General features: G+C 44.7%; 2 protein-coding genes across 10 annotated transcripts in view; both read left to right on the top strand.

Annotated features, from left to right (window-relative positions):
• The window catches only part of EEF2K (eukaryotic elongation factor 2 kinase), a 46,413-nt gene extending 28,019 nt beyond the window's left edge, over window positions 1–18,394 (top strand). For 7 of the 9 annotated variants that reach the window (XM_083413498.1, XM_083413497.1, XM_083413495.1 and 4 more), the window contains 11 exons: window positions 1,387–1,519; window positions 1,901–2,028; window positions 3,249–3,450; window positions 4,058–4,116; window positions 5,952–6,029; window positions 6,815–6,877; window positions 9,471–9,605; window positions 10,754–10,942; window positions 12,812–12,936; window positions 13,460–13,638; window positions 14,149–18,394. In XM_083413498.1, coding sequence (XP_083269624.1) covers window positions 1,387–1,519; window positions 1,901–2,028; window positions 3,249–3,450; window positions 4,058–4,116; window positions 5,952–6,029; window positions 6,815–6,877; window positions 9,471–9,605; window positions 10,754–10,942; window positions 12,812–12,936; window positions 13,460–13,638; window positions 14,149–14,258 — 1,401 coding nt within the window. In that variant the 3' untranslated portion in view covers window positions 14,259–18,394. The remainder of the gene's footprint in view (window positions 1–1,386; window positions 1,520–1,900; window positions 2,029–3,248; window positions 3,451–4,057; window positions 4,117–5,951; window positions 6,030–6,814; window positions 6,878–9,470; window positions 9,606–10,753; window positions 10,943–12,811; window positions 12,937–13,459; window positions 13,639–14,148) is intronic. The other 2 variants (XM_083413503.1, XM_083413502.1) reach the window with 1 other exon arrangement.
• Window positions 18,395–24,827: 6,433 nt separating this feature from the next.
• Window positions 24,828–26,621, top strand: part of POLR3E (RNA polymerase III subunit E) — a 50,416-nt gene continuing 48,622 nt past the window's right edge. The window contains exon 1 of the mRNA XM_083413523.1: window positions 24,828–24,988. The gene's annotated coding sequence lies outside the window, so the exon portion shown is untranslated. The remainder of the gene's footprint in view (window positions 24,989–26,621) is intronic.

Below are 26,621 nucleotides of genomic sequence, written 5' to 3'. Positions count from 1 at the left end.
CCTGTTACATGTGGCTCTGTGACATTGCTGCCCTTATAATGCCTTTTTGCTGAGTTATTCTAGCTTGCCAATCTAATACCCCTTAAGCTTTTATGGCTCGAGCTTTCAAGGTTCCGTTACTTTTTAGTTAGGAAAATGGGAATACCTTCGTATCTGCTTAATGAAGGCAGGAGCTCCAAGTCTGCCTTCTGCCTTAAGTTGTCTTGCAGCTGGTGCAGATGTTATACTCGTACCTTGGTAGCTTCTGAAAAGTTGGAAACTGTGTGGCCAAGCCTTTGTGTGGGAAGTAATTAGTGTGCAAAAGTTCCTAATCCAAGGGATGAGCCTGTTTATCCATTGTGCTGTGGCCTCTAATTTTGGGGTGGTTGAGCCTCTGTAGGTTGCTGGCTTGTATGTACAGCTTCCCGGGTGGAAGTTCCATATTTATGTGGAGCAAGAGCTGTAGCACCTGCTCTGCATAGTTCAGTCCCCAGCATCTCTTGATAGCACTGGGAGAGACGCTTATCTGAATTCCTGCAGAGCCACTCTATTCAGCATAGATTAAAGGTAAAGGTAAAGGTACCCCCGCCCGTACGGGCCAGTCTTGACAGACTCTAGGGTTGTGCGCCCATCTCACTCAAGAGGCCGAGGGCCAGCGCTGTCCGAAGACACTTCCGGGTCACGTGGCCAGCGTGACATCGCTGCTCTGGTGAGCCAGAGCCGCACACGGAAACGCCGTTTACCTTCCCGCTAGTAAGCGGTCCCTATTTATCTACTTGCACCCGGGAGTGCTTTCGAACTGCTAGGTTGGCAGGCGCTGGGACCGAACAACAGGAGCGCACCCCACCGCGGGGATTTGAACCGCCGACCATGCGATTGGCAAGTCCTAGGCGCTGAGGTTTTACCCACAGCGCCACCCGCGTCCCAGCATAGATTAGGTGTTCCCAAACAGAGGTCCACAGACAAGCTTCATTCAGGTGGTTCATTTGTGGCTGAAGACGGGAGACAGCGCATCCATCCCTTGAAATATTCCTATTAGCTTCCAATTGCATTTCTATTGCTCCGTCTGTTTCCTGTATTGTATCTTACTGTATTTCAGTTTGCGTTCTGCAGAATCCAAATTGAAACACAGTAAAATGCAATGCATGAGAAATAAACAAAGCAATGAAAATGCAATTACAAATCACATGGCATCTAGCACAGAGCATTGCAATTGCTGCAGACAGGCAGAAAATCAGTAAGTGGTCCGCCAAGAACCTCCGCAATTCTCAAGTGGTTGTGGGGTGCATGTGTGGAAGTGGGAACTTTGAGAACGGCTGGGGTAGACAATGCTGAACTAAATGGACCAGTTGGCCTGACTAGATATAAGGCAGCTTCCTATGTTGCTAAGCTTACAATTTCCTGCAGGCTTTTAGCCATTTCACGTTTGAACGCTCGGGACACCAGCTGATTGTCGTTGACATCCAAGGAGTCGGAGATCTTTACACAGACCCTCAGATCCACACAGAGAGTGGCACAGACTTTGGCGATGGCAACCTAGGTAAAACCTGGCCTGTCGTTTTTGTAGCCTTGGTAGTTCGCTAGTGAAGCGATTCATAGAATCATGGAATTGAAGATTTAGAAGGGACCCTGAGGGTCATCTAGTCCAACCCCGAAGTGCTGGTGGGCTTTGGGGCCAATGCCAAGGCAAACTGCCCCTTACGTTGCAGCCATTGGTCAAGGAGCCCTAATAATGTGGTTCCTTGTGGCATATTTCCCTTAAATAAAATACCATAACCCTGTTTAAACATGCCATTATTAATGTGCAACATTTTGAGGTCCCAAAGTGTTTTGACAACAGTGAGAGATGCCTGTTTCTGCACAATTTCAGGGGGAGGATTTAGAACTTTGCGTGCTGAAATTCTTCTTTTCGTACCCTCAGGTGTGCGAGGGATGGCCTTGTTCTTTCATTCTCATTCCTGCAACAAGATTTGCAAAAGCATGGGACTGACACCTTTTGACCTCTCCACCAAAGAGAAAGATGCCTTATTTCGAAGCAATAAATTGCTTGTAAGTGCTCCCTCTTGTACCACTAAACTGTGACCCATTTTGCTATCATATCTAGGTCTGCTTCTAGATCTAGACAACTAAGCAGCATCTAATCACGGCTGTTCCATTTGAGCTGGAAATGGAGCGTATAAATTAAAATGATGCCTCTGGTTATTCAAGAAGCCGTTTTGTTGCCCCCCCCCCCCCGCCTCTGCCATGGTCCTGGCTCTGCTGTTCGCATTGGAAGGAAAGCTCTCATTTCCACCAGTGCAGTCTTTCTTCCCAAAGCATATAGCACCCAATTGAGATTGGGACAATTTTACCCCGTTGTCCTTAAGGGGTAAAATTCCTCTTACTCCAGGCACAGAACTTGCTACAGTGGTGCCTCGCAAGACGAAATTAATTCGTTCCGCGAGTCTCTTCGTCTAGCGGTTTTTTCGTCTTGCGAAGCAACCCTCTTAGCGGATTAGCGCTATTAGCGGTTTAGTGGCTATTAAAGGCTTAAGGGATTAGCGGATTAGCTGCTAAAAAGCTATTAGCGGTTTAGCAGCTTAGAAAAAGGGGGTGGGGAGCGGAAAAAAATCTCAAGACTCGCAAGACATTTTCGTCTTGCGAAGCAAGCCCATAGGGAAATTCGTCCTGCGAAGCGCATCGAAAAATGGAAAACCCTTTCGTCTAGCGGGTTTTCCGTCTTGCGAGGCATTCGTCTTGCGGGGTACCACTGTATTTGCTATTTTCTAACCCATTCTCACAATTTCTAATTGCATAAATAAGGACACATCCACATCGTATGTGGCTTTCCCAAAATAATCCCAAACACTGTGGTGCTGGGAATCCTAGCTCCGTGGGAAAGGAACTACAGTTCCCAGGATTATTATTTTTTGGGGGGAGGCCATGTGTTTTAAGTACATTGTGTGGATGTGATGCATCGAGTCTAGTTTGGGCCCTGGGTCTGTTTCAGATGTTTTCCTTCATTGTCTACATCTTCCCTTGAAATGGCTGGTGAGGACAGGGCAGCTCTTTATGACTGCATAACAGCAGCATTTCCCATGCTGACTGGGGCTGATGGGAGTTGTAGTCCACAATCCCCAGAGGGCACCAAGTTGGAAAAGGCTTCATCGGGCCCGCCATGCCTGGAACGTGTCACTGGATCGTGGTTTGTCTCTTCAAATGCTGTGAAGAGAAAACGGGAACCTGATATCTGAGGCACTTCATGTGGAGTTTTGTTTTGTTTTGCCAAGGAAAATGCTCAGACCGTTCTGCGAGGCACAGAAGAAAAATGTGGCAGCAGCCGTGTCAGAACCGTCTCTGGCAGCCGGCCTCCTCTGCTTTTCCGTTTGTCCGAAAACTCTGGAGATGAGAGCATGAGTGACGTGGCCTTCGACTCGTTGCCCTCTTCCCCTTCTTCAGCGACACCCCACAGCCACAAAACTGAACATCTGCGTAAGTGATATATAGGGTTGTCGGAGGATTCTGGCTCACTCGGCATATAGGGATGGGCCTGCCCATTTTGGCCACCCCCAGACCATGCACGGATCGGAACAAATGCATGTGGATTTCCCCCCTATATTCTACGAACCGATACATGCATGCGTTGCAAAAACACAACTGATATACCTACAAGCTGTGCTTCCTTTATTTTTAAACCATTTTACAGCTGCTTGGAGCAGTTGATAGCTTCAGTGTATTCACATGGTAAAACAATCTTTTATAATGCTCCCAGGAAGCCAGTGTATGTCTTAAACAAAGGGAAGGTTCTATATTTCATAGAATCATAGAATTCAAAGGGCCGTCTAGTCCAAACCTGCAATGCAAGAATCTCTTTTTTTAGACACCTTGCTGCTGATTTTCTCTCACTTTACTTTTTAATTTGTATTTTATCTAATTGTATTTATGTAAGTTTTTTGTTTTACCTTGTGCAGATAGCATTGATATTTGTGTTCGGTGTTGTAAACTTGGTCCTGTTTTAGGTCTAGTTGTTCTGGCCCTGAGATATTTTGTGAATCGAGACTATTGCCATTGAGTTAATGCGTAACATTTTGCCCCCTAGACTGGCCAGTATTCAATGAAGTGGACAACTTGGTTCATGATGGCCTTGACAATCAGCGGGTAAGTGCCAAAGTAGATGTGATTGTGGCAGTTGTGTGTGTGTGTGTTTAAGTGTGGAACATCACATAGACACCTTGTGGGCCTCTATGAGACCAGGATGCTGGTTTAGATAGGCTTTTGAACTGATCTAGCATGGCTGCTCTGGTGTTCTTAAGAGCTGCCCCAGCCACACAGAAAGATTGAGATAGGAATCTGATTTTTAAAAGTAAATGTCTTCCTGAAGAATGCAGCTGGTGAGGCAAGATATACCGTATTTTTCGCTCTATAAGACGCACCTAGTTTTTGGAGAAGGAAAACAAGAAAAAAAATATTCTGAATCTCAGAAGCCAGAACAGCAAGAGGGATCACTTTGCAGTGAAAGCAGCAATCCCTCTTGCTATTCTGGCTTCTGGGATAGCTGCGCAGCCTGCACTCGCTCCATAAGACGCACACACATTTCCCCTTTTTAGAAGGGAAAAAGTGAGTCTTATAGAGCAAAAAATACGGTAATCTTTATAATCCTGAATTCAGCAAGGTGGAGTGGGGAAGGTGCCTGCATGCCCTAGGGTCAACCTCTGAGAACACATGTGAACTCACAAGCCCCACAGTGGTGACCCCTTTTCAATGTGATTTCATCAGTTCTCATGTATTTAAACATGGGTGTTGGTTGCCATGTCCAGTTTGAGCCCAACATTCCATGCAGAGGGACTGTATAAGCTTTATCTTTTTCAATTTAAATATGAGCTCGAAGACACTGTACTCCATACAGTGTTTAGGCTTTTAAAAGTATTTATTTTAGTTTTCTGTGGCTGATTTCAGTTTCAAAACATAATAAAAACAAAAAACAAATGTAATGTAAGACCCTCACTCTTGTTCCATGCTATTGTAAAATGCCACAAAACTCTCCTAGTCAGAAAGGAGAAGGATGTTAAAGAATTTCAGAAAAAGTAGGGGGGGGAAAGCGGAAATTGCTAATGTTCGCATATTTAGCTCGTGTCCAGAATGGAAATCAATACGGTGAATATGATCGGTATTTGCTGCCGCCGTTGCTTTCAGCCAGCAAATGATATTAATTGATTATGCCTCCCTTGCATTGGGTTTCCTTTGCACTGAAATGAACGGGGTAGTGTAACATAATTACATAAATTATGAAAGTTATTTTGCCACAACAAACAGCGAGGCTGACCTGTGGTGGAACGGAAACTGTCGCATGTAACAAATACAGTGTGGAATGGAAAATAATGCCATCTTGCATCCTTGCTCTAGAGCAGACATCGTATCTCTGGTGGGCATTCATTTCAGTATAGACTTAGCAATCTATACAAGCAGGGATCTTTATTACCTGCTGCTGCTTCTACACACACACACACACACACACACACACACACACAAACTCCCAGTCATCTTGATTTTCCATCATTGTGCCACTAGTTCCGTGAGCTAGTTAGGAATAATCTTTTCATGTCTAGTTTGTTGTGTTGCGAAAACAAGGTGCAAAGCTGCTATATTACTGTCCTGGAAGGAAATACAGTCGTACCTCGGGTAAAGTACTTAATTTGTTCTGGAGGTCCGTACTTAACCTGAAACTGTTCTTAACCTGAAGCACCACTTTAGCTAATGGGGCCTCCTGCTGCCGCCGGAGCACAATTTCTGTTCTCATCCTGAAGCAAAGTTCTTAACCTGAAGCACTATTTCTGGGTTAGCAGAGTCTGTAACCTGAAGCGTATGTAACCTGAAGCGTATGTAACCTGAGGTACCACTGTAGCTGAATTTATAAAGCAGGAGTATTTGTTCTGCCTTTGCACATTGAGAGTTCAGAGAAAGTACTGGCATTGTATCCTGTTTTTTCTCCGTAGGACTCTGAAAATGGTGGTGACAGTGGATACCCCAGCGAAAAGAGGAGTGAACAAGAAGACATGGATCACCGAGAAAAAGTAACGCCTTTTCCCTCCAGAGTGAATAAGCCTTCCCCTTGCCCCCTCATTTTTGTATTATGTAACCCATATATAATTTGCCGCTTGTTTTTCATTCTGTGAATTTGAATTGTGAGCAGAAGCTCACAGCAGGCAACTGGGAGGGTATCAAGCTGTAGTTTAAGGGCACTGTGACTTGTAGGTCTGGAAAAGCTAAACTGAAGTTCCCAGGATTCTTTGTGGGGAGTCAAGTGTGTTTAAATGCATAGTGTGATTGCAGCCCACATGAAAGAAACGCCATGTTGTGACAGGTGCCTGTTTCCTCTATCCATCTCTCTTTTTCCTGACCTTAACATAAGAGGACAGGAGGAGTATGGCAAAAATGAGGGGGCAGACTTCTCTGCTCACCTATGGGCAACTGCTAGTCACCCCAGGTGAGGTAGGAAGGGACACACTTCATGTCTCTTCCAGCTATTGTTGCAAGAACCAGTGCTTCCCCCCCCCTAGAAAAATAGGTCGGCACCATGAAGTTGTTACAGTAAGTTCCCCACTTTTTAACAACAACAAAAAAGAGGTGCCAGTACTTTGTACCCTTGAGTAACCCCTGAAAAAAAGCACTGATAAGAATTAACATCGTTTTTACTCATTTTCTGCTCCACTATTTGAAATATTTAACTTTACTCATATTGAAATGAATGCATCACTCCAAAACCTTGGGAAAGGGGATTGTTTCCTAATGCTGCAAAAGTTCTTAGCCAAATGTGAGTTATATTCTGCACCTTTCTTTTCTTTTAACATCAATGTAGGGGCATTCCAATTGCAACCGGAGACATGAACCTGACGAAGACAGTTTGGGCAGCTCTGCACGGGTAAGTAAAGCAGAAAATGTCTTCGGGCGATAGCTGATTGCTGTGGTTTGGTCCTTAAATATCATGTGCATATTAATACACTTAGCTTTCCTTGAAGTAATATTTCACCCTGACTTTTTAATTCTTTTTCCTCCCTAATTAGAGAAATGCTGTTGTAAATAAATCCTCTGTGACTACTAAAACCAGTCTCCAGAGCAAACTGGTGATTCTGCATGAATATTTCAGTTACATTCTGTTATTTGCTTTACCTTTTCCCCGCTGTTTGGTTTTGTTTTCATTCTGTTCTGCTGTTGCTGCTCTGTCCACACTTTTTGAATGTTTCTCTACAAAAGGCTCCAGATCTTGGAGTACGCAAAAATCTCTCATTACTGCTGCTCTTTTTATTCCATACTTCCTTCTATTATTATTGTTAATTCAAATGAAACCTCTTTTGATGCGTTCATTCATCCATCCTTATTCATGATTTTCAACAGCAATTTTTTAAAAAACCTACCAGCTCATTCTAAACTAAAAGAAAGATAAGCTAGTTGAATCTTAGGGTTGCCATATTTCAAAAAGTACATTTCCTGACACCCGCAAAGTTGTTTAGCTTTTTGGGGGAAACCTCCCCCCAAAATAGTAATTTTAAGCTTCTGGAACTGTTTCTGCTGCTTTTTTCCATCACGTTGTCATACATCTGGGTTTTCCCTGACATTTTGCTGATTTGGCGAAATTCTCCCATGACATCATTTATACACCCCCTAGCAAGGACGTGTCAGGAATTTTCCTGACGTATGGCAAGCCTAGCTGAAGAGTTCTCGTTAGCTGCAAATTTCTCTGAAACAAAGGTATTGTTTCTAGCTGTAAGAAGCAGCTAGAGGATGCTAGCAAAAGAGAAGTCTTAATTAAAATACAGATTCATTTGGTTTTAACTGCCAAAGGAATTATGAACAACTTAAAATGGCTGAAAATAGGCATTTGCAATTCATTGGCGGAAGTTTCCAGGCATCTGTACTGATGGGGACAGATGGACACATTGAAATTACCGTGTTATTGCCAAGCCACCGTCTGAGACTTAAAGAGAACAGCATGCTGTTATCTAGCCTCCCTGTGCCTGCTTATCTGCAGCATTTCAAGAGAGATTGTTTCAATTGTTACTGTCCTGTTCCTGCTTTCCTCAACCTGGTTCCCTTCAGGTGCTTTTGACTGCAATTTCCACCAGCCCTAGGCAGCATGGCCTTCGATGGTGGCGGTTGTATTCCAAAACATCCCGAGGGTGGGAACGTTTGGGGAAGGCTGATCAGAGGGCTTAAGCATGTGCCTTGGTGTGGCCTCTCAAATTTCTACATAATGCATTTCCTGCATTGCAGGGTATTGGTCTAGATGGCGCTTGGGATCTCTTCCTGGAAATGGTTCCTTGCCTTTCAGGCTGCAGTGGTTTTACGGCTATTATTTATTCCAATTATTATTATTTATTTCTCACTATTCCTGACCCAGGACGTGGGTGGCACTGTGGGTTAAACCACAGAGCCTAGGACTTGCCAATCAGAAGGTCAGCGGTTCGAATCCCCACGACGGGGTGAGCTCCCATTGCTCGGTCCCTGCTCCTGCCAACCTAGTAGTTCGAAAGCACACCAGTGCAAGTAGATAAATAGGTACTGCTCCAGCGGGAAGGTAAACGGCATTTCCGTGTGCTGCTCTGGTTCGCCAGAAGCGGCTTAGTCATGCTGGCCACATGACCCGGAAGCTGTACACCGGCTCCCTTGGCCAATAAAGCGATATGAGCGCCACAACCCCAGAGTCGGTCACGACTGGACCTAATGGTCAGGGGTCCCTTTACCTTTTTTATTCCTGACCCACCTGTGTTTTAGTCGGTTTTCACTAGGGACCGAGCCTTTAATGAGGCAAACCCTGCATTCTTGAACTCCCTGCTAGTGAAGCTTGGCAGGAACCATCCCTCCCATCCTTTAGACATCTTTTGGAAACTTTTTTGTGCACAGACAGGCATTTACAACATTTTTTCTTTCAACCAATCAGTATATTTTTAATGCTGTGAACCGCCCTGAAATCTATGGATGGAGGGCAGTAGACAAATCCAAACAACAACAATAAAAATAGAGATGATTATTTATTTTATTTTAAAAAAAGATTCTTAATGGCTCTTTTGTTGATACTATCCTTGTACATAACCTTGCAACGCTTTTATGCAAGTGTGGGTTATGAATTCAGAAAGAAGAAAGACCACAAAGATGTCTGGGGTACCGGTGGCGAAAGCTTCTAAGGACACTTTCCAGGCCTCTGATTGTGTAGTGCAGCATTAAACCAGGAGTTTGTGGATGTGACCTGCCTGTTCTCCAAAGTAGCCTGAAATTCTGGTTGTGGGCAGAGAGTTGGGTGTTGATGTTGTTTTCACCCCTTTGCTGCTGTTCACATTTCTGTTTTGAAAAAGCCCAACTATAAAGATTTGCTGATCAAAACTCATGGCACAAGAGGGATCTATCCGTTGGCACTGTTTGTTTAGACAAGGCAGCACGCGCTCTCTCTTTTTCCTTTTCTTCCTTCTTTTTCTTTTTACGTTTCAAACTCAAGTCACGATGCATTCGCCCTGTTTTAGGTCAGTGTGGAGAAATGGAATCTCTACAACGCTTCCAGAGTTCACATTCACAGACCCTCCTGTGTGGCGGTGGAAGTGCAGAGACTCAATGCCTTGGAGCTTGAGAAGAAAATTGGGAAGTCCATCCTTGGGAAGGTTTGATCACCACACAGTCTCTTGCATCTGGCAGGCACCAAGTATCACCTGAGCCCGATGGCTCACTCTGCAGAAAGAACAAGGGATTTCACATAAATTGCTTGTCTCCTTAAATAAAGAGGACCAACCTGGTTCTAGGGCCAGAAAAAGGAATAAACCTGTCATCTGTGCATCAGTTAATACTTAATTTTCCATTGACAATGCGTTTAAACTTGCTGGGTGACTATGGAGTTGTTAGCGTTGCCAGGGATAGGACAATTTAGATTAGAGAAAGGCATCAGAGAAAGGAGTTAAACACCTCCCTCTTAGAGCCGCAGTCTTCCAAGCTGCTCAGTGAGACTAAAAATTAGTAAAGCAAAACAAAAAAAGTTTAGTTTGGCCTTAATACTCAGGGATGAGCTGCTGATATTTCCTCAGGGGCAGCAAATGGCTAGGAGATTAATTTTTCCCCTGGGGAGTGCTTCATAGTATCTTTGAGGAGGTTCAGGATCGGCACCCGGCACCCATGGGCAGCTGTTCATCCATATTCCTGCCTTTTAAGGATTGCATTCCAGGGGAGCAAGAGGATCTGTGCAGGGCACCAACAACGAAGCTGTGTCTGTCCGTACAGCCTCAGTTGCAGTGCAGAAGTAACTTTGAAAGCATTCAAAATGTGCTGTTCCTTCCTCTGGTTAGCATGTGTGTTCCTCTTGAGACAAGCTAAACACATGGTGGAGTTAGGTGAGATAGAGCATGCAATTGGAGCCCGCTCCACACATCACTCTTTCTCCAGCTTGAATAGGAGGGAGGGGGGAAATAATGATCCCAGGCAGTATTAAGATAGTCCTGTGAATCCACTTCCAGGAATTTACCTTGCTGGCTTTTAAGGTTAAGAAATTGCTTCAGGGTTTCACGGAACAATACCCAGTGAGTGTTCTAGGTGCTTCTGGTGTGGCGGCATTGCTAACACTAAACACGGTGTGGATGTGCTCAGCCCCCTAGATGGGAGACCACTATCAGTTCCATGTAAGAGCAGACATAACATACATAATCATAAAACGATTCCTTGAAAAGGTTTTGCGGAACTGAGCAGGCCATCGGGTTATTCTTCATTGGGTCACCTTCCTTTCTGATTTCTTCCGTTCTCTTGATGTCTCTCTGTCTCGCAGGTGCACTTGGCCATGGTTCGTTATCACGAAGCGGGCCGCTTCTGTGAGAAAGACCAGGAGTGGGATGAGGAATCGGCCATTTTTCACCTGGAGCATGCAGCTGACTGTGGAGAGCTGGAAGCCATTGTTGGCTTAGGGCTCATGTACTCCCAGCTTCCCCATCACATTCTCTCTGAAGTCACACTAGAGGTAAGCGAGGCAGTGCTTAAAGTTGCCAAAACCTGGCGAGGAAACAGGGCTTCTGCTTGACCATTCCCGCACCTCTGGATTCGTGTTTCAGCATGAACACAGAAACAAGTCAGGGATGTTGGATATTGTAGCAGCGGCTTTTCTGCATCAGCAGGGGATTGAACCTTTGGGGATGCTTCCGACTCTTGTGAATCACATTTGTCTGTACACCTTAACATGTGAAGTGTTAATGAGACCAACACACGAACTGTGGTACATTTGAGTGAATGAATGAATTTTATTATTACGGTCACAGACCAGTTCCGGCTCACTTACAATATCAGGAAAATCATAAAACACAACAGGAATACATTGAATTGCAATTGGCTATAACAGAGACAATTCAGATCTAGTGGCAGTTAAAAATGTATATTAAATCTTGATCGCTAAAATATAACCTAAAATTATCATTTAAAACCTTAATCATTTTGGTAGTACAGCTTGTTCCCTAAGTTTTATGGCAGTCACACAGAATTTGGCCACCCTTAGCATGATCTCTAGATCCTTGTCCTCTACCAGGAATTTTAGACATTGAAGTTTGGAGCCATTTAGAGATTTTTGTATAACAGGAGTTATAAATACCGAGCGTATATCCCCATAGAAACAGCAGCGTAACAAGACATGAGAGACAGTTTGTACCTCCATCAAGCCACAGGGGCAGACTCATTCCACGTATGGTTTACCCTCGAATCTGCCCTGTAATGAGGCAGATGGCAGCGCGTTGAATCTAGCGAGGGTAAATGACCGTCTGTGGTACATTTGGGTAATTTTAGAGAATCTAAAGAAGGGAGGGGCTCTTTAGATGCTAATGTATCGTACTGCATTTATTTCAAAATATTGTTGAGGGGACCCTTGTGCTCATTCTGTTGAGCTGGGCTCTGGATGTTGTTCCAGAGCCTGACCTTGACAGAGCGGCTGCCCATGTATCTTTACTGTTGCTGAGCCCTGATTTGCTGCCTGGGAGGCAGGTTGCTCTGCATTTTGTGTGGAATGCTTCCTGTCCCCTCAAATGGGAATGATGCCAACATCCTTCCTCTCCTTAGCTGTCACATTCAGCATTCCACAAATGCAGCGTCTCTTCCTGGCAACCTAATACCCAGCTGCAGTACAGTAAGACAGACCCTCTCCAGCTCTTATTTATCTGTGGTATGCACAGAGGACATTTGGTGAGGTGGGGTGGGGGTTGAGCTGGGAAGAGGGCTTGTGGGGAGGAGCTAAGAGTAAGAAACTGGTTGAGCTTTTCCCTGAGTCCTCTGCACGTTCCTACCACTCCAGGGACGGTTGCCCACTCTGTCCCTCCACCACCCATCCATTCTATATCTTTAATTAAGATGATAATACACAATGTTCCAAGGGATGCAGGTGGCACTTTGGGTTAAACCACAGAGCCTAGGACTTGCCGATCAGAAGGTTGGCGGTTCGAATCCCCGCAACGGGGTGAGCTCCCATTGCTCGGTCCCTGCTCCTGCCAACCTAGCAGTTCAAAAGCTCGTCAACATGCAAGTAGATAAATAGGTACTGCTCCGGCGGGAAGGTAAACGGCATTTCTGTGCGCTGCTCTGGTTCACCAGAAGCAGCTTAGTCATGCTGGCCACATGACCCGGAAGCTGTACGCTGGCTCCCTTGGCCAATAAAGCGAGATGAGCGCCGCAACCCCAGAGTCGGCCACGACTTGGACCTAATGGTCAGGCGTACCTTTACCTTTACCTTACACAATGTTCCAGTAGATTAAGATCCTATACAAAAATCTTTTGACAATAGTTCAGCTTTTTCTACGAGCAGATATGGCAACTATGATAATTGATGGTTATCTTCTTTTTGGTTTTGCAGGATATCAAGGAAAATAGAAGCAAAGGGTTTGATTATTTATGCAGAGCATCAGAAGCAGGAGACCGTCCTTCCATGATTCTTGTTGCTAGAGCATTTGATACAGGCATGAACCTTCCTCCTGACAGGTACTATTTTGTTAAGGGTCTCTGACAAGTGGCAGGTGTGTGTGTGTGTGTTGATTCTTAAATCACTTTAGGAATTGTAGCTTTATAAAGGGAATAGTGGTCTCCTAACAACTCTCAGCACCCTTAACAAGCTACAACTCCCATCAGTCTCTGGGGGAAGCCATGACAGTTTAAAGTGGTAACATAGTGCTTTTAATGTATGCCACCATTCTTTTCTCACTCATTCTGCCACGTCTTTCTCCTTTTGGCCACCACTTATTTTCCCTCTCTCTTATTGCCACCTTCCGCCCTTTCTCTATGTGCCATCTCCATTTTAACCCGCATGAAATAGGCCGAAGCCTGCATGAAATTAGGGCACTTTCCTGTGGCCAGATTGCCCACCCCTGTTGCAGAGTTTGGTGGATCAAATAACAAGACTCAGCAGGATGCAAGATCAAGTCTCTAAGCAGCTCCAGATGTATATGCCCCCCCCCCCAATTATCCTTGGAGTTTTCCATGATTGATTTGTTGTTTAATTACTCAGATGCCGGGACTGGAAGGAAGCCATACATTGGTACAATTCGGCATTGAACATGACAGATTACGACGAAGGAGGGGAATACGATGGAACCCAAGATGAGCCCCGGTATCTACTCCTGGCAAGGGAAGCCGAGATGTTGATGACTGGAGGGTTTCATCTAGACAAGGACCCACAGAGATCAGGTACAGTGCTGGCTTTCTTTTTTCTTTTTTAGCTTTCTGTGTTTCATCTGTGCGTGTCTTTCTTTTTATAAGCTGCCTTGAATCCAATTGTCCAAGACTTACACTTCTCTGAATTCTGCAGTGCAGATCTCCAGTGAGGGAATGTGTACAAAAATGCATATACTGGGGAAACGTTTGCATAGAAATGCACATCTCAGTGGAAATAATATACAAAAATGCTTTCGTATTTGTGTGTGTTAGGCAAAATTGCATGTATGTGAACGTTGGCAGAAATTTGCTACAGTTGTCTCTGGCTACTCAGCAATGTTGTGTTAGTTTGCCTACAAGCGTAGCCTTCCAAAGCCCATATTACCAGTTTTGCATAGTTAACAAACGATGGCTTCTCCGTAAGGGTGGGATCTCCACCTAGGCTCCTTCCAGGAAACACATTATTGATGACTTAGATTGACAGATCCGTCTATCTCTTAACTGGAGACATCCTTCATGTGATTCTCCTTCCATTTTTCTTAGGTGAGCTGTTTACTGAAGCTGCGGAAGCTGCTATGCAAGCCATGAAGGGGAGATTGGCCAACAAGTACTACCAGAAAGCAGAAGAGGCCTGGGCCATGATGGAGGAATGAAACTTGAACCAAGGCTGTTTCCGTGTGTGTATGTGTGTGTGCGCGCATATCAGTATAGATGCTTTTTTAAAAGACTCTTCTTTTGTGCAAGGTGCACGGGGGGTGGGAGGAAATTTAAAAAAAATGTTTTTTTATGTGGTGTTAACTGATAATTGTGTTTTTCATATGACGATTTTTCTAACTCTGTTGGGACAGAAATACAAAGCAGGAGCGGTGAAATGTACTGTTACTGACATTCAGAGATGCAATATCAGTTGCTGTTGATAATTTTGTACAATTGGTCCAACCAGGGAAGCCTGTCTCTTCATTTGGAAGAAATAAAGCAGACATCCACTTTTATGGTAGGCATAATAGACAGTTGCTTCATGTTTTACTTCCCTCTTCTATCTCTGCCTCCCTCTATTAGGAAATGCAGATATTTTTGCATTTGGGTCTCTTTTGTTAGAAATGCATGCTTGTTATTGGTTCAAGATTTGATCCTCCAGTCTAGGACATAATAGATGTCCCAGATAACTGGGGAATATGGCCCTTCTATCCCCACAGTTCTTGACTCTATGATGATGGGCAGGAAGGCAGTCTGGGACCTCCTTCCTTTGAACTTGGAAGAAGCTGTAAATTAGGAATACACCCAAGGGTGATACTTTCTTCATCGTACAACCACTGTTGCCTATTAATCATGGAGCCAGGATGCTGGTAGACTCCTGGCTCTGTTGCCACATGGAGCAAACATTTCCCAATTTCCTGCAGTCTGCTGATTTTGTTTTTTCCCCTTCTCAAGCTTTTAAAATTCTTTGAAAAGAAAAACCCTGAGAGGTGATTCTCTCCAATCTCATCCTGTTCTGTGCTTTAGGAGCCAATTCAAATATTCAAGAGGTCCGTGAGGAACAGTCCTCTTACAGAAATGTTCCACCTCAGTGTTTACATTTGAAAGTGCTGTGTAAGTCTCCCTGCAAACTGAGCTAGAAGCTTTCAGCCTGGTTCATAATCCTTTCATGACTTTGAAGAGTAAGGAGATTTTGATGTGATGTTTTGATCAATCAGGCAAATTATATTCCACATTTCGTTTTGAGGAGATGCTGCCTTGTGAGAGAGGATCCGTACCATATGCCTTTCTGTATGTTTGAATAAGTTTGTAATGAACAATGGAAAGACACTGAAGAACTGGAAGGAGAAACAAAAATCTGCTCATGACATGTTATTGCCAGGTTGTCGTTTTTGTTCATTGTAATAACTCATCTATCCTGAGAAAGGGACCTGGTAAAAATGGAATCCTGGGGTTTCATGTCTTAGTGCAATTTAGCATGATGGCTTTCTTGACTCTCAGCCTTTACATTAAAACTGGGATACTGTTAAAGCCAAGCTGTCAAAAAAATAATAATTTTATTTTGATGGCAGGTGTCGCCTAATAATCCTTGGAGGTATACAGTGCAGAAAAGAACTAATGCCTCTTTATATTCCTCAATTGGCTTTCCAGCACAGATGACAAGGACACCAAAATAAAGTAGATATAAATCAAAGGTGGGAAACCTTTTCAGACCAAGGGCTTCCATTTCCTCATGGGCAACCTTTAGGTGTCTGCATGGCAGTGCTGGGCAGAGCCAGAGGTGAATGTGGGAGTAGCAACAGGTGTGACACTTACCTGTTGTACAGGAGACTACATTTCAGCCACACAAAATCCAGCTATATACATACACCCACACCCACACCCCAAACACATTTCTTCATCCAGGCAAGCAAGGCACATATTATCACAGTTGAAGGACACATTCTAACAAGGCAAAAGCACTAAATGATGTGGAGAAGAACATGAGGTAGGTGTATCCTGGGGGGGGGGGGGTGGATGTGGACACACAGCATGGGGAGAATTTGGAGGAGCAGGCAAAGTAATCCAGATGGTCACATTTGGTCCCTAGCCCCAAGATTCCCCACTCCTGATATAAATGAATGCAACGGTAGCAAATAAGGTGCTGTTTTTGCATATCCTGATGGAAATGAAAGTGTACGGACATGGCTTCCTCATTAGAGCCCTTTCAGATTGCATTTCAGTTGCTTTTCTGCAATTAGCTGGAAGTGAAATTAAAAGGAGATCCAGTATAGCAATTCATAAGCACTATTATTGTATAGCAATGTCCTTCTCCATAGTCAAGAGCCATCTAATGTTTACTCAAAAGTGAGTCCCTTTTCAGCAAAAGCAGTGTTAATTAAAAGCTCCTCGCAGGTTTAGCCCATCTTACTGCTTCATGTTCAGTGAACAGGAATTAGTAATGAATTTCCCGTTTAATCAGCTTCTCTGGGAGTGAGCTTCAATTAATAGTTTTCTCCTGTTTTGTGTGTGATTTTATAGCATAATAGCACTTTAATATCAATGGGATCACTTTGCTATGTTAGCTACCACTGCCATCCTCCACAGAACACACCTGGCTAAATGAGGAGAGATTCGGGTACAGTTCATTACTAATCCACCAGTTGTGCTGAACAGGATGTAATAAAACAGGCAGAGCCTGCACAACTTCCATTTGTCCTTAAAATGCATTGCTTGTGCACACTTGGACAGGGTTTTATTAGTGATATATATATCGAAAACAGTAAATACAACATAGAAGCCACAGAATGTAGCAATGTGGCAACAGCTTTGAGTGAACTCCCCATGAAAAAGTAAGTGAAGAAGGGATGGCTATTTCAGAAGCAACCAAAAATTATCTTAATATCTCCAAGATTGCAATTTTATGAACTTGGAGGGATTTACTTCCCAGTAAGCATAGATGCTGGTGGCGCTGAGGTCTAAACCACAGAGCCTAAGGCTTGCCGATCAGAAGGTTGGCAGTTTGAATCCCCGCGACGGGGTGAGCTCCTGTTGTTCGGTCCCAGCTCCTGCCCACCTAGCAGTTCGAAAGCACATCAAAGTGCAAGTAGATAAATAGGTACCACTCTGGTGGGAAGGTAAACAGCATTTCTGTGTGCTGCTTTGGTTCACCAGAAGCGGCTTAGTCATGCTGGCCACATGACCCGGAAGCTGTCTGCAGACGAATGCTGGCTCCCTTGGCCTATAGAGCGAGATGAGCGCGCAACCCCAGAGTCGTCCGCAACTGGACCTAACGGTCAGGGGTACCTTTACCTTTACCTTTAATCATAGATAGGATTGGGTTGCAACAACTTTTCTGACCTCACTCTGCAATACAGTCCTTGCTTGTTTGTCTATGCAAATAATGGTTTTGTGCTTTCTTCCATGATAGCATCACTTTTTCTGCCTACTTTATTATCATTAGTGACATCTCCATTCCCAGTGAAGTTCCCAGAAACCTCTAGCCTAATTCTGAAACGCAGCAGATTTGATGGTGAATCTCCATCTAGACTTCAAACTACATGCTTTAATGTTCATGCATTTATTTATTTTTTAAAAACCTACATATAGAAAACTAGATATCAGGGAGAAGGCTAGAACTAGGTCCTAGCATCTAGATTTCTACATGCAGAGTAATTTTTTTGTTTTGGATAGAGGAGCACTCGGTCATGTGATCCCGCAAAGTTGTAGACTCCTGACTGCATCTACTGCATGTAACTATTGGGCCTCTGGCTCTCCATACCTTAAGAAAACATTTTTGATGTGACAGCCAGACTTTCAATTAAGTAGCAGACTGTTAATCATTAGTTAATTAACTTTGTCGCCTTTGTACCAAGCCACGCAAGAGATGAAAGCAATTTCTAATAACATCTGCTACTTCACTTCAGAAATATAAGACCTATTAGTAAGTCCCCTACAATGTTCATTCTTCTCAGGTTTTCATTACACACCTTAATTTGCCATGTCCACTCTCTTTGGAGATTTCACTTGTTTCCTGATTTAGTAACCTAAAAATCCTGAAATCACCTTCCAGCTGCCACCAGCGCTTCACTTTTGAGATATTCTCCTTCTGGGTTTGATCTTCTTTGGGGCATATTCCACAGCAAGAATTGCTGGAGGGTACTTGATGGTTACGGACAAGTACTCAGAACTTGTTAAAGATTTTGCTGAGCTTTGTTGCAAAGGATAAGAGGCTTGAGTTCCTGTATCATGTTTACATTGCCTGATGGAAAGGAAGAAGCACAAAAATGTTGTGATAGGTACATTTTCAATAAATTTATGAGGAAGACTCTTACCCAAAGCTTGTGTCTTTATTTCGGGATTCTTGTGTCAGGAATGTCAACTTCATTATTGATCCGGTGTGTAATTGCATATACACAATAAAAACCATATAAGGATTTGAAATTACGGACCATCAGCTGGCTATTACAGAAAATATTTTTATTGTCTGCATTATGGTATGGAAAAGTTTTCAGCAAACATTTAAAGGTGAATATGGAAGGTGTCTGCTGTATCACTTAACTGGAAGAGCATTCCACAAGACTGGGCCAAAGAAATGAAAGGTTAGTGTTGCCAAATGAGCCTCATCAACTCAAAAGAAAAATCAGTGATGCTCCTGCGGAGGATTTTGATGGCTGTGCTGGGATATTTGGGTTCAGATGGTGCCTAACGTACTTACGTCGTTCAGGGATTTGTAAACCTTAAACCTTGCTCAGGGGTAAATGGATAGCCACTGTAGATGTTTCAACAAAGGTGTTGGCCGTGTGCCTCCATCAGAAGTCTGGCTTCCACATTCTGCACCAGCTAGAGCTGCTGGACTAGGTCCAAGGGCAGCCCCATGTAGAGTGCATGGCAGTGCGATGCTCATGCCCTCCCTGGGTTTTCCCACAGAAGTCTGGTTGGCTTTTGTGAGAAGAGAATGCTGGACACAACAGTCCATTGAATTGCACCAGCAGGGTGCTATTTCATTCATTCAAGTTAGTATATTTCTAATCTGCCAGTTTCTGGGCAGGATACAATACAGTTAAAAACCACCCCTGGTGACCTAGGCCTGGGCAGAACATTGTTGTGGGGTGGCTAAGAGTTGGGGAGAAGTTAGATTAAGGCAAACATACCAAATCCATGCTTTCCAAAACAACACAAACTAAAACAGCCACCCTTTGAAGTTTGCACTTCAATTCTGCAATGCAGTTCTCCAGCCAAATAATGTGCACAAAAATGCTTATACTGGAGTAAAGTGTCCATAAAAATGCATATAAATAATGTACAAAAGTGCATTGTATTAGGGGAAATTCCTTTGCCAAAAATTGAATATATGAGAAGAAATTTGCACTAATGTTTGCATTTTCATGTGGACTTTGAAAAATTGTAAACTTGCAAGGAAATAAGAACTGAAAACCGTCAAAATGGGAGCGAACAAAATTGGCAGATTAACCCATCCTTAAGGTCCCCTAAAAGGCCCTGTCACGTGCAGCCCTGGTGGTAGCACTACCAAGGCCTCACCTGTTGTTGTATGTGTATAAGGTAGGTACCCCTGCCCGTACGGGCCAGGCTTGACAGACTCTAGGGTTGTGCGCCCATCTCACTCAAAGAGGCCAAGGGCCAGCGCTGTCCGAAGACACTTCCGGGTCACGTGGCCAGCGTGACATTGCTGCTCTGGCGAGCCAGAGCCGCACACGGAAACGCTGTTTACCTTCCCGCTAGTAAGCGGTCCCTATTTATCTACTTGCACCCGAGAGTGCTTTCGAACTGCTAGGTTGGCAGGCGCTGGGACCGAACAACGGGAGCGCACCCCGCCGCGGTTGATTCGAACCGCTGACCTTTCGATCGGCAAGCCCTAGGCGCTGAGGCTTTTACCCACAGCGCCACCCGCGTCCCATAATTCCAGGATTCAGGAAAGAAACACTTCCGACCATTCCAACCTAGTTTGTCATCTCGCCTATCATAAGCTTGAGCAATAAATGCAAGTCACTACGTAGCATGCATTTTCATTTGTCAACCCTTCATCAAATCAAATGAACTGGGCTGCTACAGGGCTGAAAGCACTTTCTGAAGAAAACGTGATCTTCACGCTTCGAATCATAGAATTGTAGAGTTGGAAGGGGCCCCAATAGTAATCTAGACCAACCCCCAGCAATGTGGAAATCTCAACTAAAGCAATCATGACAAATGGCATGTACCCAGATGAAATGCACCCAGAATCTTTTACAATTTTCTAGAAATTAACATTTTAAAATTGTGTGAGAACCCTGGAGATTATTTATTTATTAGACTTCAAAGTCGCTAGTTATCTGAAGTTCTTCAAGCAACTAACAACGCATTAAAAATATAAATATGCTAAACCAAGGGCCAGCAAACTTTTTCAGCAGGGGGCCGGTCCACTGTCCCTCAGACCTGGTGGGGGGGCGGACTATATTTTGGCCCGGGGGGGCGGGGAATGAACAAATTCCTATGCCCCACAAGTAACCCAGAGATGCATTTTAAATAAAAGGGCACATTCTACTCATGTAAAAACACGCTGATTCCCGGACCATCCGTGGGCCAGATTTAGAAGGCGATTGGGCCTTAGTTTGCCTACCCATAAGCTAAACCATCAAAACAAAAATTACCCTGTAACAGCTGTTATAAGAATTTTAAGGTCTTCTATATATAAAATAGATGTTCATAAATGTACCAAGCAAACACATACAAATATGTAAACCCACAGAAAAGTCCTGAAACCATTTTCTCTCTCCCAAAATGACCTCAAATATTTCTTTGCAAGGTCGAAGGCAAAGGGGAAAAACCTCCCCATTATTTCTGTGATCACAAATCCTGCCTTAAGGGCACATTTAAGGTGTGAATAGGGTGAACCTGTGACCTGTGACCTGGATTCAGGAATTAAGTAGTTATAATAACAAGAGTGGGACGCGGGTGGCGCTGTGGGTTAAAGCCTCAGTGCCTAGGGCTTGCCGATCGAAAGGTCGGCGGTTCGAATCCCCGCGGCGGGGTGCGCTTCCGCTGTTCGGTCCCAGCGCCTGCCAACCTAGCAGTTCGAAAGCACTCCCGGGTGCAAGTAGATAAATAGGGACCGCTTATTAGTGGGAAGGTAAACGGCGTTTCCGTGTGCGGCTCTGGCTCGCCAGAGCAGCGATGTCACGCTGGTCACATGACCCGGAAGTGTCTTCGGACAGCGCTGGCCCTTGGCCTCTTTGAGTGAGATGGGCGCACAACCCTAGAGTCTGTCAAGACTGGCCCGTACGGGCAGGGGTACCTTTACCTTTACCTTAATAACAAGAGAGTGGCCAAAACCCAGATAATGCAATCAGCTAACCTGCCACACAGGAGATAAGCAACACACTCAGGATTCTGTTTTAAAGGACCGCCTCCTGTGATGTATGATGCATTGGAGGAGATGGTCCTGGGATACACCCCTTCTGTGATGTATGTATGATGTTTCTGGGGGTGGTCCAGAGTTTGAAGGTGGGCAATTTAAAAAGTCTATATAAGGGTGGGCACACTTTTGTTCTGGGTTGCTTCTCTTTCCTGTTTGTGGTGACTGAGGACCCTGTTGGAACAGTTTAATAAAGACCAGGTTTACTAGCTGCTTTGGTTCTCAATATTCTCTGGTTGGTTTCTGTTATTTTCTCCTACCAATAGAGAACCAACAAAATGACTCTATATGGGCTCTTGGGAAAAGGAGCAGGTTTTTTCTCATAACACAGCCATGGGAAGTTTGAGCAGCACCCTAGTAACAAAACATCATAATTGTAGTCTATCGAAAGCCTGGGGAAAACATTTAAGTCTTTTACCTGGTGCTGAAAGTATGTCAACAAAGGCACTAGGCACACGCTGCTCAAAAAACCTTTTTCACCTGGCATTGAACCAATGGAATTAATTCTTTGTTCAGAACTCATACATTTCTGCTGTCTCATGGCCCAGAAGTCATGTTTTCTCAGTATGCTTGCATAACACCAGGCCACAATATCTTTCCTCAATGTTCTGAAAGTCTGCTAACCTTGCCATTTTGTTTTTTTATGCACTTATGTGTAATTTTCTGCACAATCTGCAGCCTCTCTCTATTTCACAGGGCTGTAGCCATAAAGAAACAAGGCAGAGTCCTGGCTCCCTCAGAGATTCTTTAGGCCTCCTTGAAGAATTTTCACCTTTCAGTGAAAATAGCAAGTTTTTAGACCTTTTACCTGAGAGATAGAAGAGAAACCATGTGCACAGTATTCTATGTGATCCCTCATTAAGACAGGGGTGGATAATGTGTTTGTCAAACCGAGGGCCGCATTCCCTTTTGGCAACCTGCTGAGGGCCATATGGCTGTAGCCAGCAGAGCAGCAAATGTAAATTTCTACACACAGACCTTTTTATCTTCCATTCAACACCCAGGGCGGAGAAGCAAAGCCAGTGAGGCAGAGGAGGAGATGACTTGGGGAACATTCTGAGGGCCAAATAGAGGGGCCTGGAGGGCCACATTTGGTCCCTGGGCCTGAGAAACCCCCCAGTAGCAAAATGTTTACAGGGCAATCCTTCCATGTCTACTCAGAAGTAGGTCCCATTCATTTCAATGGAGATAAAGCCCTGGTACCTGGGCATAGGATTGCAGCCTTTAAATACCTTTAAATGTTTTAGGTTAACTGTTATTTAAATACTCGCTGTTCTTTAGTCACACCTTCTTCCTTAAACCGGCCCTCACCGCAACATGGAGGCTACGGCCTTCTTGCGTCTCTATGACAACAGTGGCGGAAAGGATCTTCCCCATCTGTAGAAACTAAAATTGTGGGGGCTTGGTTTTTTTAGACATGGAGTGAGGAGTGCAGTATCCCCTCTGCACCTTAATTCCCTGAAATTACTCTCCTTAGTGCTTTTCTTCTGAGCCAAACTGCAAACCAAGGAGTGATGTTGGCTGATGGGGCAAAAAAGCTTGCAGAGAGAGGGGCTGCGGCAGTGCCAGATTGCCAAATGGGCAAAGTAGGCACCAGTCTATGGGTCCCATGCCTTTTAGGGGCCCCGCAACAAGAGACCAAAATAATATTGATTTGATCTTGAAAGAAAATTACAGTCATGCTTTCTTAGTTCACTGTTATCCCACTAGAGCATCACTCCTCCCCACCGAGATTTCGACTGCCATGGGGCCTCCACAGGGTTTAATCCGGGACTGGGCTGTGGAGAAAAAAAAGTGGCATAGGGAGAGTTCAGGTGCCTAGAGGATACTGAGAACTATAGTTTACCCCCTCACAGAACTACACTCCTCAGCACCCTCAGCAAACTACAGTTCCCAGGATTCTTTGGAGTATTCCAAAGAATCCTGGGATTCAATGTGCATTTAAGGCCATGTGCTACAGAGGGGCGGCGTGGGTGTGAACTTGGAAGTGTCGTTATTTAAACTTTTATGGCAACCAGATGGTCCCCGGGAAGACCCTCAAGGTGAGGATGAAGACAAGATATTTGCTCCCACCGTCAACTGGTATTCCAAGGTATGCTGCCTCTGAATCTGCAGGTTCTATTTAGCAACCGTGGCTGATGAGAACATCGGGTGCTGGGTCAGAGCCGAGGACCAGCTGGGTCAGGATGCTGCCTCTCACAAATGCCTTTGGGAAGTCCACACAAGCAGGGGAATGAAGGCAATTGTTGTTCTCCCCATCAACTGGTATTCAGAGATATACTGCCTCTGAATATGGAGGCTCCATTTAGCCTTCATGATGAATAATTGACAGAATCTTTCTCCGCAGTTAGCTGGTAGCCTAATTCTGATTATAGAGTTGCTTTCTCTCCTCCACGCTGACCAGCCACACATAATAATAATAATAATAATAATAGATTTCTATAGCATAACCGTTATTTTCAATGCACCTATTATTTCACGCACTGTGCTATCTGCACAAATACAGCTCTGTCTCGTTTCAGACCTTGATGGGGAAGGAAAATAGTTATTTAATTATTTAAACAGGGATGACTAAGATACGGAAGACTGACTCAAATCATGATGGAGAAGGAAAATATTATTATTATTATTATTATTAAAACAGGGCCAGGTAAGATATGGAAGGTGGACTTGGGATCTGGTTGGAGAAGGGAAATTAAATTACAGTATTAGTATCATGATAATTATGATGGCAATTATTTAAAAAAGGAATGTCTAAAGCATGGAAGGAAGAAATAAATGTATATAAAGCATGGAAATAAATGAAATAAAGCATGGAAGAAATAAATGTATGATTATTATTAAAACAGGGCCAAGTATATGGAAGACAGATTCTAATGGGGAAGAAAAACTAACTCAAAGCATTAGTATTATGGTGATTACTGTCATTTAAAAAAAGAGGAATAAAATATGGAAAGTCGAGCTATACACCTTGATGGAGAGGGAAAACCAAAATTAATTACTTTTATTCCAACAGGCATGAATAAAACGAGGAAAACAAAACCATAAACTTTTAATATTATTATTATTCAAACAGGGATGAGTAAGAAGATATGGAAGCCGGTTTCTCCCATCTCGGTAGCGTGGCCGAGCGGTCTAAGGCGCTGGATTAAGGCTCCAGTCTCTTCGGGGGCGTGGGTTCGAATCCCACCGCTGCCAGTACGCTTTTGCTCGCTTCCTTTTATTCAAGGGAGCCTCTCCGTGACGAGGCGGCGGCGGCGGCGAAGAAGCCTGCGCACACAGCGCCCCCTGGCGCCCGCGTCCTAGCAGCTCCGCTTCCCCGGCGAGCATTATGGGTAAGAGGAGGAGCCGAGGTGTGTTTCCCCACCCCCTCCCACGTGCCTGCCGGAGTTACACCAACATGGCTGCTGGCTGAGATTTCCCCCCGCCGGACCTGCAGGCACGTTGCCGCGAGGAGGAGGAGGAGGAGGGGGCCGGGAAAGGCAGCCTCTCCCCTCCACCCCTTGGAGCCACGAGGTAGGAGAAGCAGCAGCGGCGAATTGCCTCCCCATCCCCGGACTTTTGCAAGCTTCTGGGGTTGGTTGCATGCTGCTCTTTTTTGCAAGGCCCGGGTCGTGTGGATCCTCCTCTCCCTTCTTCCTCCTCCCCCCACCTCTCTCTCTCCCCCTGTTGCAAATCTTGGGAGTGGGGGGAGCAAGGAGAGGAAAGTAAGGGGGGGTGGAGAGAGAGACACGCGCTAGCCCTGCAATCTTTGCCTAGCAAAGTGGGTGGGCCCTATAATCTAAGGGGGCATTTCAAGGGGGGGGGTGAATTGCATATGTGGCGAGGGAGCCTAACGTTCCTTTTTCTTCTCCCCGGCAAAAGTTACAAGGCCAGGGGTTCGAGATCCGAGCGCTCCCCATCTCTCTCCGCACCCCCCAACCCCCTCCCAAAAAGCAACCTCCCTGAATATGTGTGAGCTCTGCAAAGCCTTCCCGTTGCTGCATAGTTACATCAGCCACGCTGCTTCCCGGCAAGGAGCCTTCAGGAAAATATAAAATAAAATAAATAATGAATGAATGCTTTGAGTGAGTTTTTCAGGCTCTCCTTCCTGAAGTCTTCCCTGGGAATATTCTCTCCTGATCAGGGAGAGAGTTGTTTCGGCTGGGGCAAAAATCCCTTTCCTCTTTCTCTGCTGTATGGTTACATCAGGGTGACTTGACTTGGGAGGTTTAGTCACTGCCAAGAAAAGGAGTTTGTTTTGGTTTTTTTAAATGAGCAGGTGCCAATGGACACCTTGCTGCTTTCCCCCAGACCAGCGGGGTGGGGGGAGTTATTAGCAAAATAGAATAACCTCAGTTTCCCTCAGCCACAAGTTCTATCTTACATTGCAAACTTATTGAGATCTCCTGATAGCTCTGAGAGAAAATAATTGTCGTCCAGTTCAGCTTGAGCTTTGCAGTCATGGCAGGTGATTTATATATGTGGAAGGGTTCTTAGGTAAATGACATTGGGGTGGTTGTTTTTCACCTTATCCTTGGCTGCTGCTCTTTTACCTTTAGGAGTTGAATGTGGGTTTTGAGTGTTCAATGCTAAATTACTTTAGAGCAGGGAGTGGCACTCTGTACTTGGGCCCAGCCTTGCATAGCAGTTGCGCTGACAATGAATGAGCTTTACCAGGGAGTTCTTGGTGACTCACTGACCACCTGACCCTGCCCTGGCTCCTGAGTTGGCTTCTATTTATTACGCTGCCCTAACACAATATTGGATGATGGCTGTCCAAATAGATTCCTCTGCTAGGGTTGCCAACTCTCCCCACCCCTTACAGTCCCTGGTTGCTTCTGTGCCTGTAGCAGCACTTCGCTCAGCAGAGCTTTGTGGGCATTAACATTTCACAGGCTGCTGCCAAGAAATTAATCCACTCTGAATTCTGCAGATTGAGCAGCTGACCTTAGCAGGTAATATATATATATATATATGCTTTCGTAGATTTTCACGGGTACAGGAATGCAGGTTTTGGTGTCCTCGGGTGTCTTCCCGTGTAAAAGTTGGGGTGTCTAGGCGACGTTTCGACGAGGTCTCACTCGTCATCTTCAGGCTGGTGCTTTCGGCTTCTTGTTACTGGAACAGAGCAGGATCTCAGTGTTTGAGTTCCTATAAATACTGTTGA

This window comes from Podarcis tiliguerta (assembly GCF_965153285.1).
Source record: "Podarcis tiliguerta genome assembly, chromosome: 14".
NCBI classification, from domain to species: domain Eukaryota; kingdom Metazoa; phylum Chordata; class Lepidosauria; order Squamata; family Lacertidae; genus Podarcis; species Podarcis tiliguerta.
The sequence above is the reverse complement of the archived record's forward strand: the minus strand, read 5'-3'. Positions and strand labels throughout refer to the sequence as shown.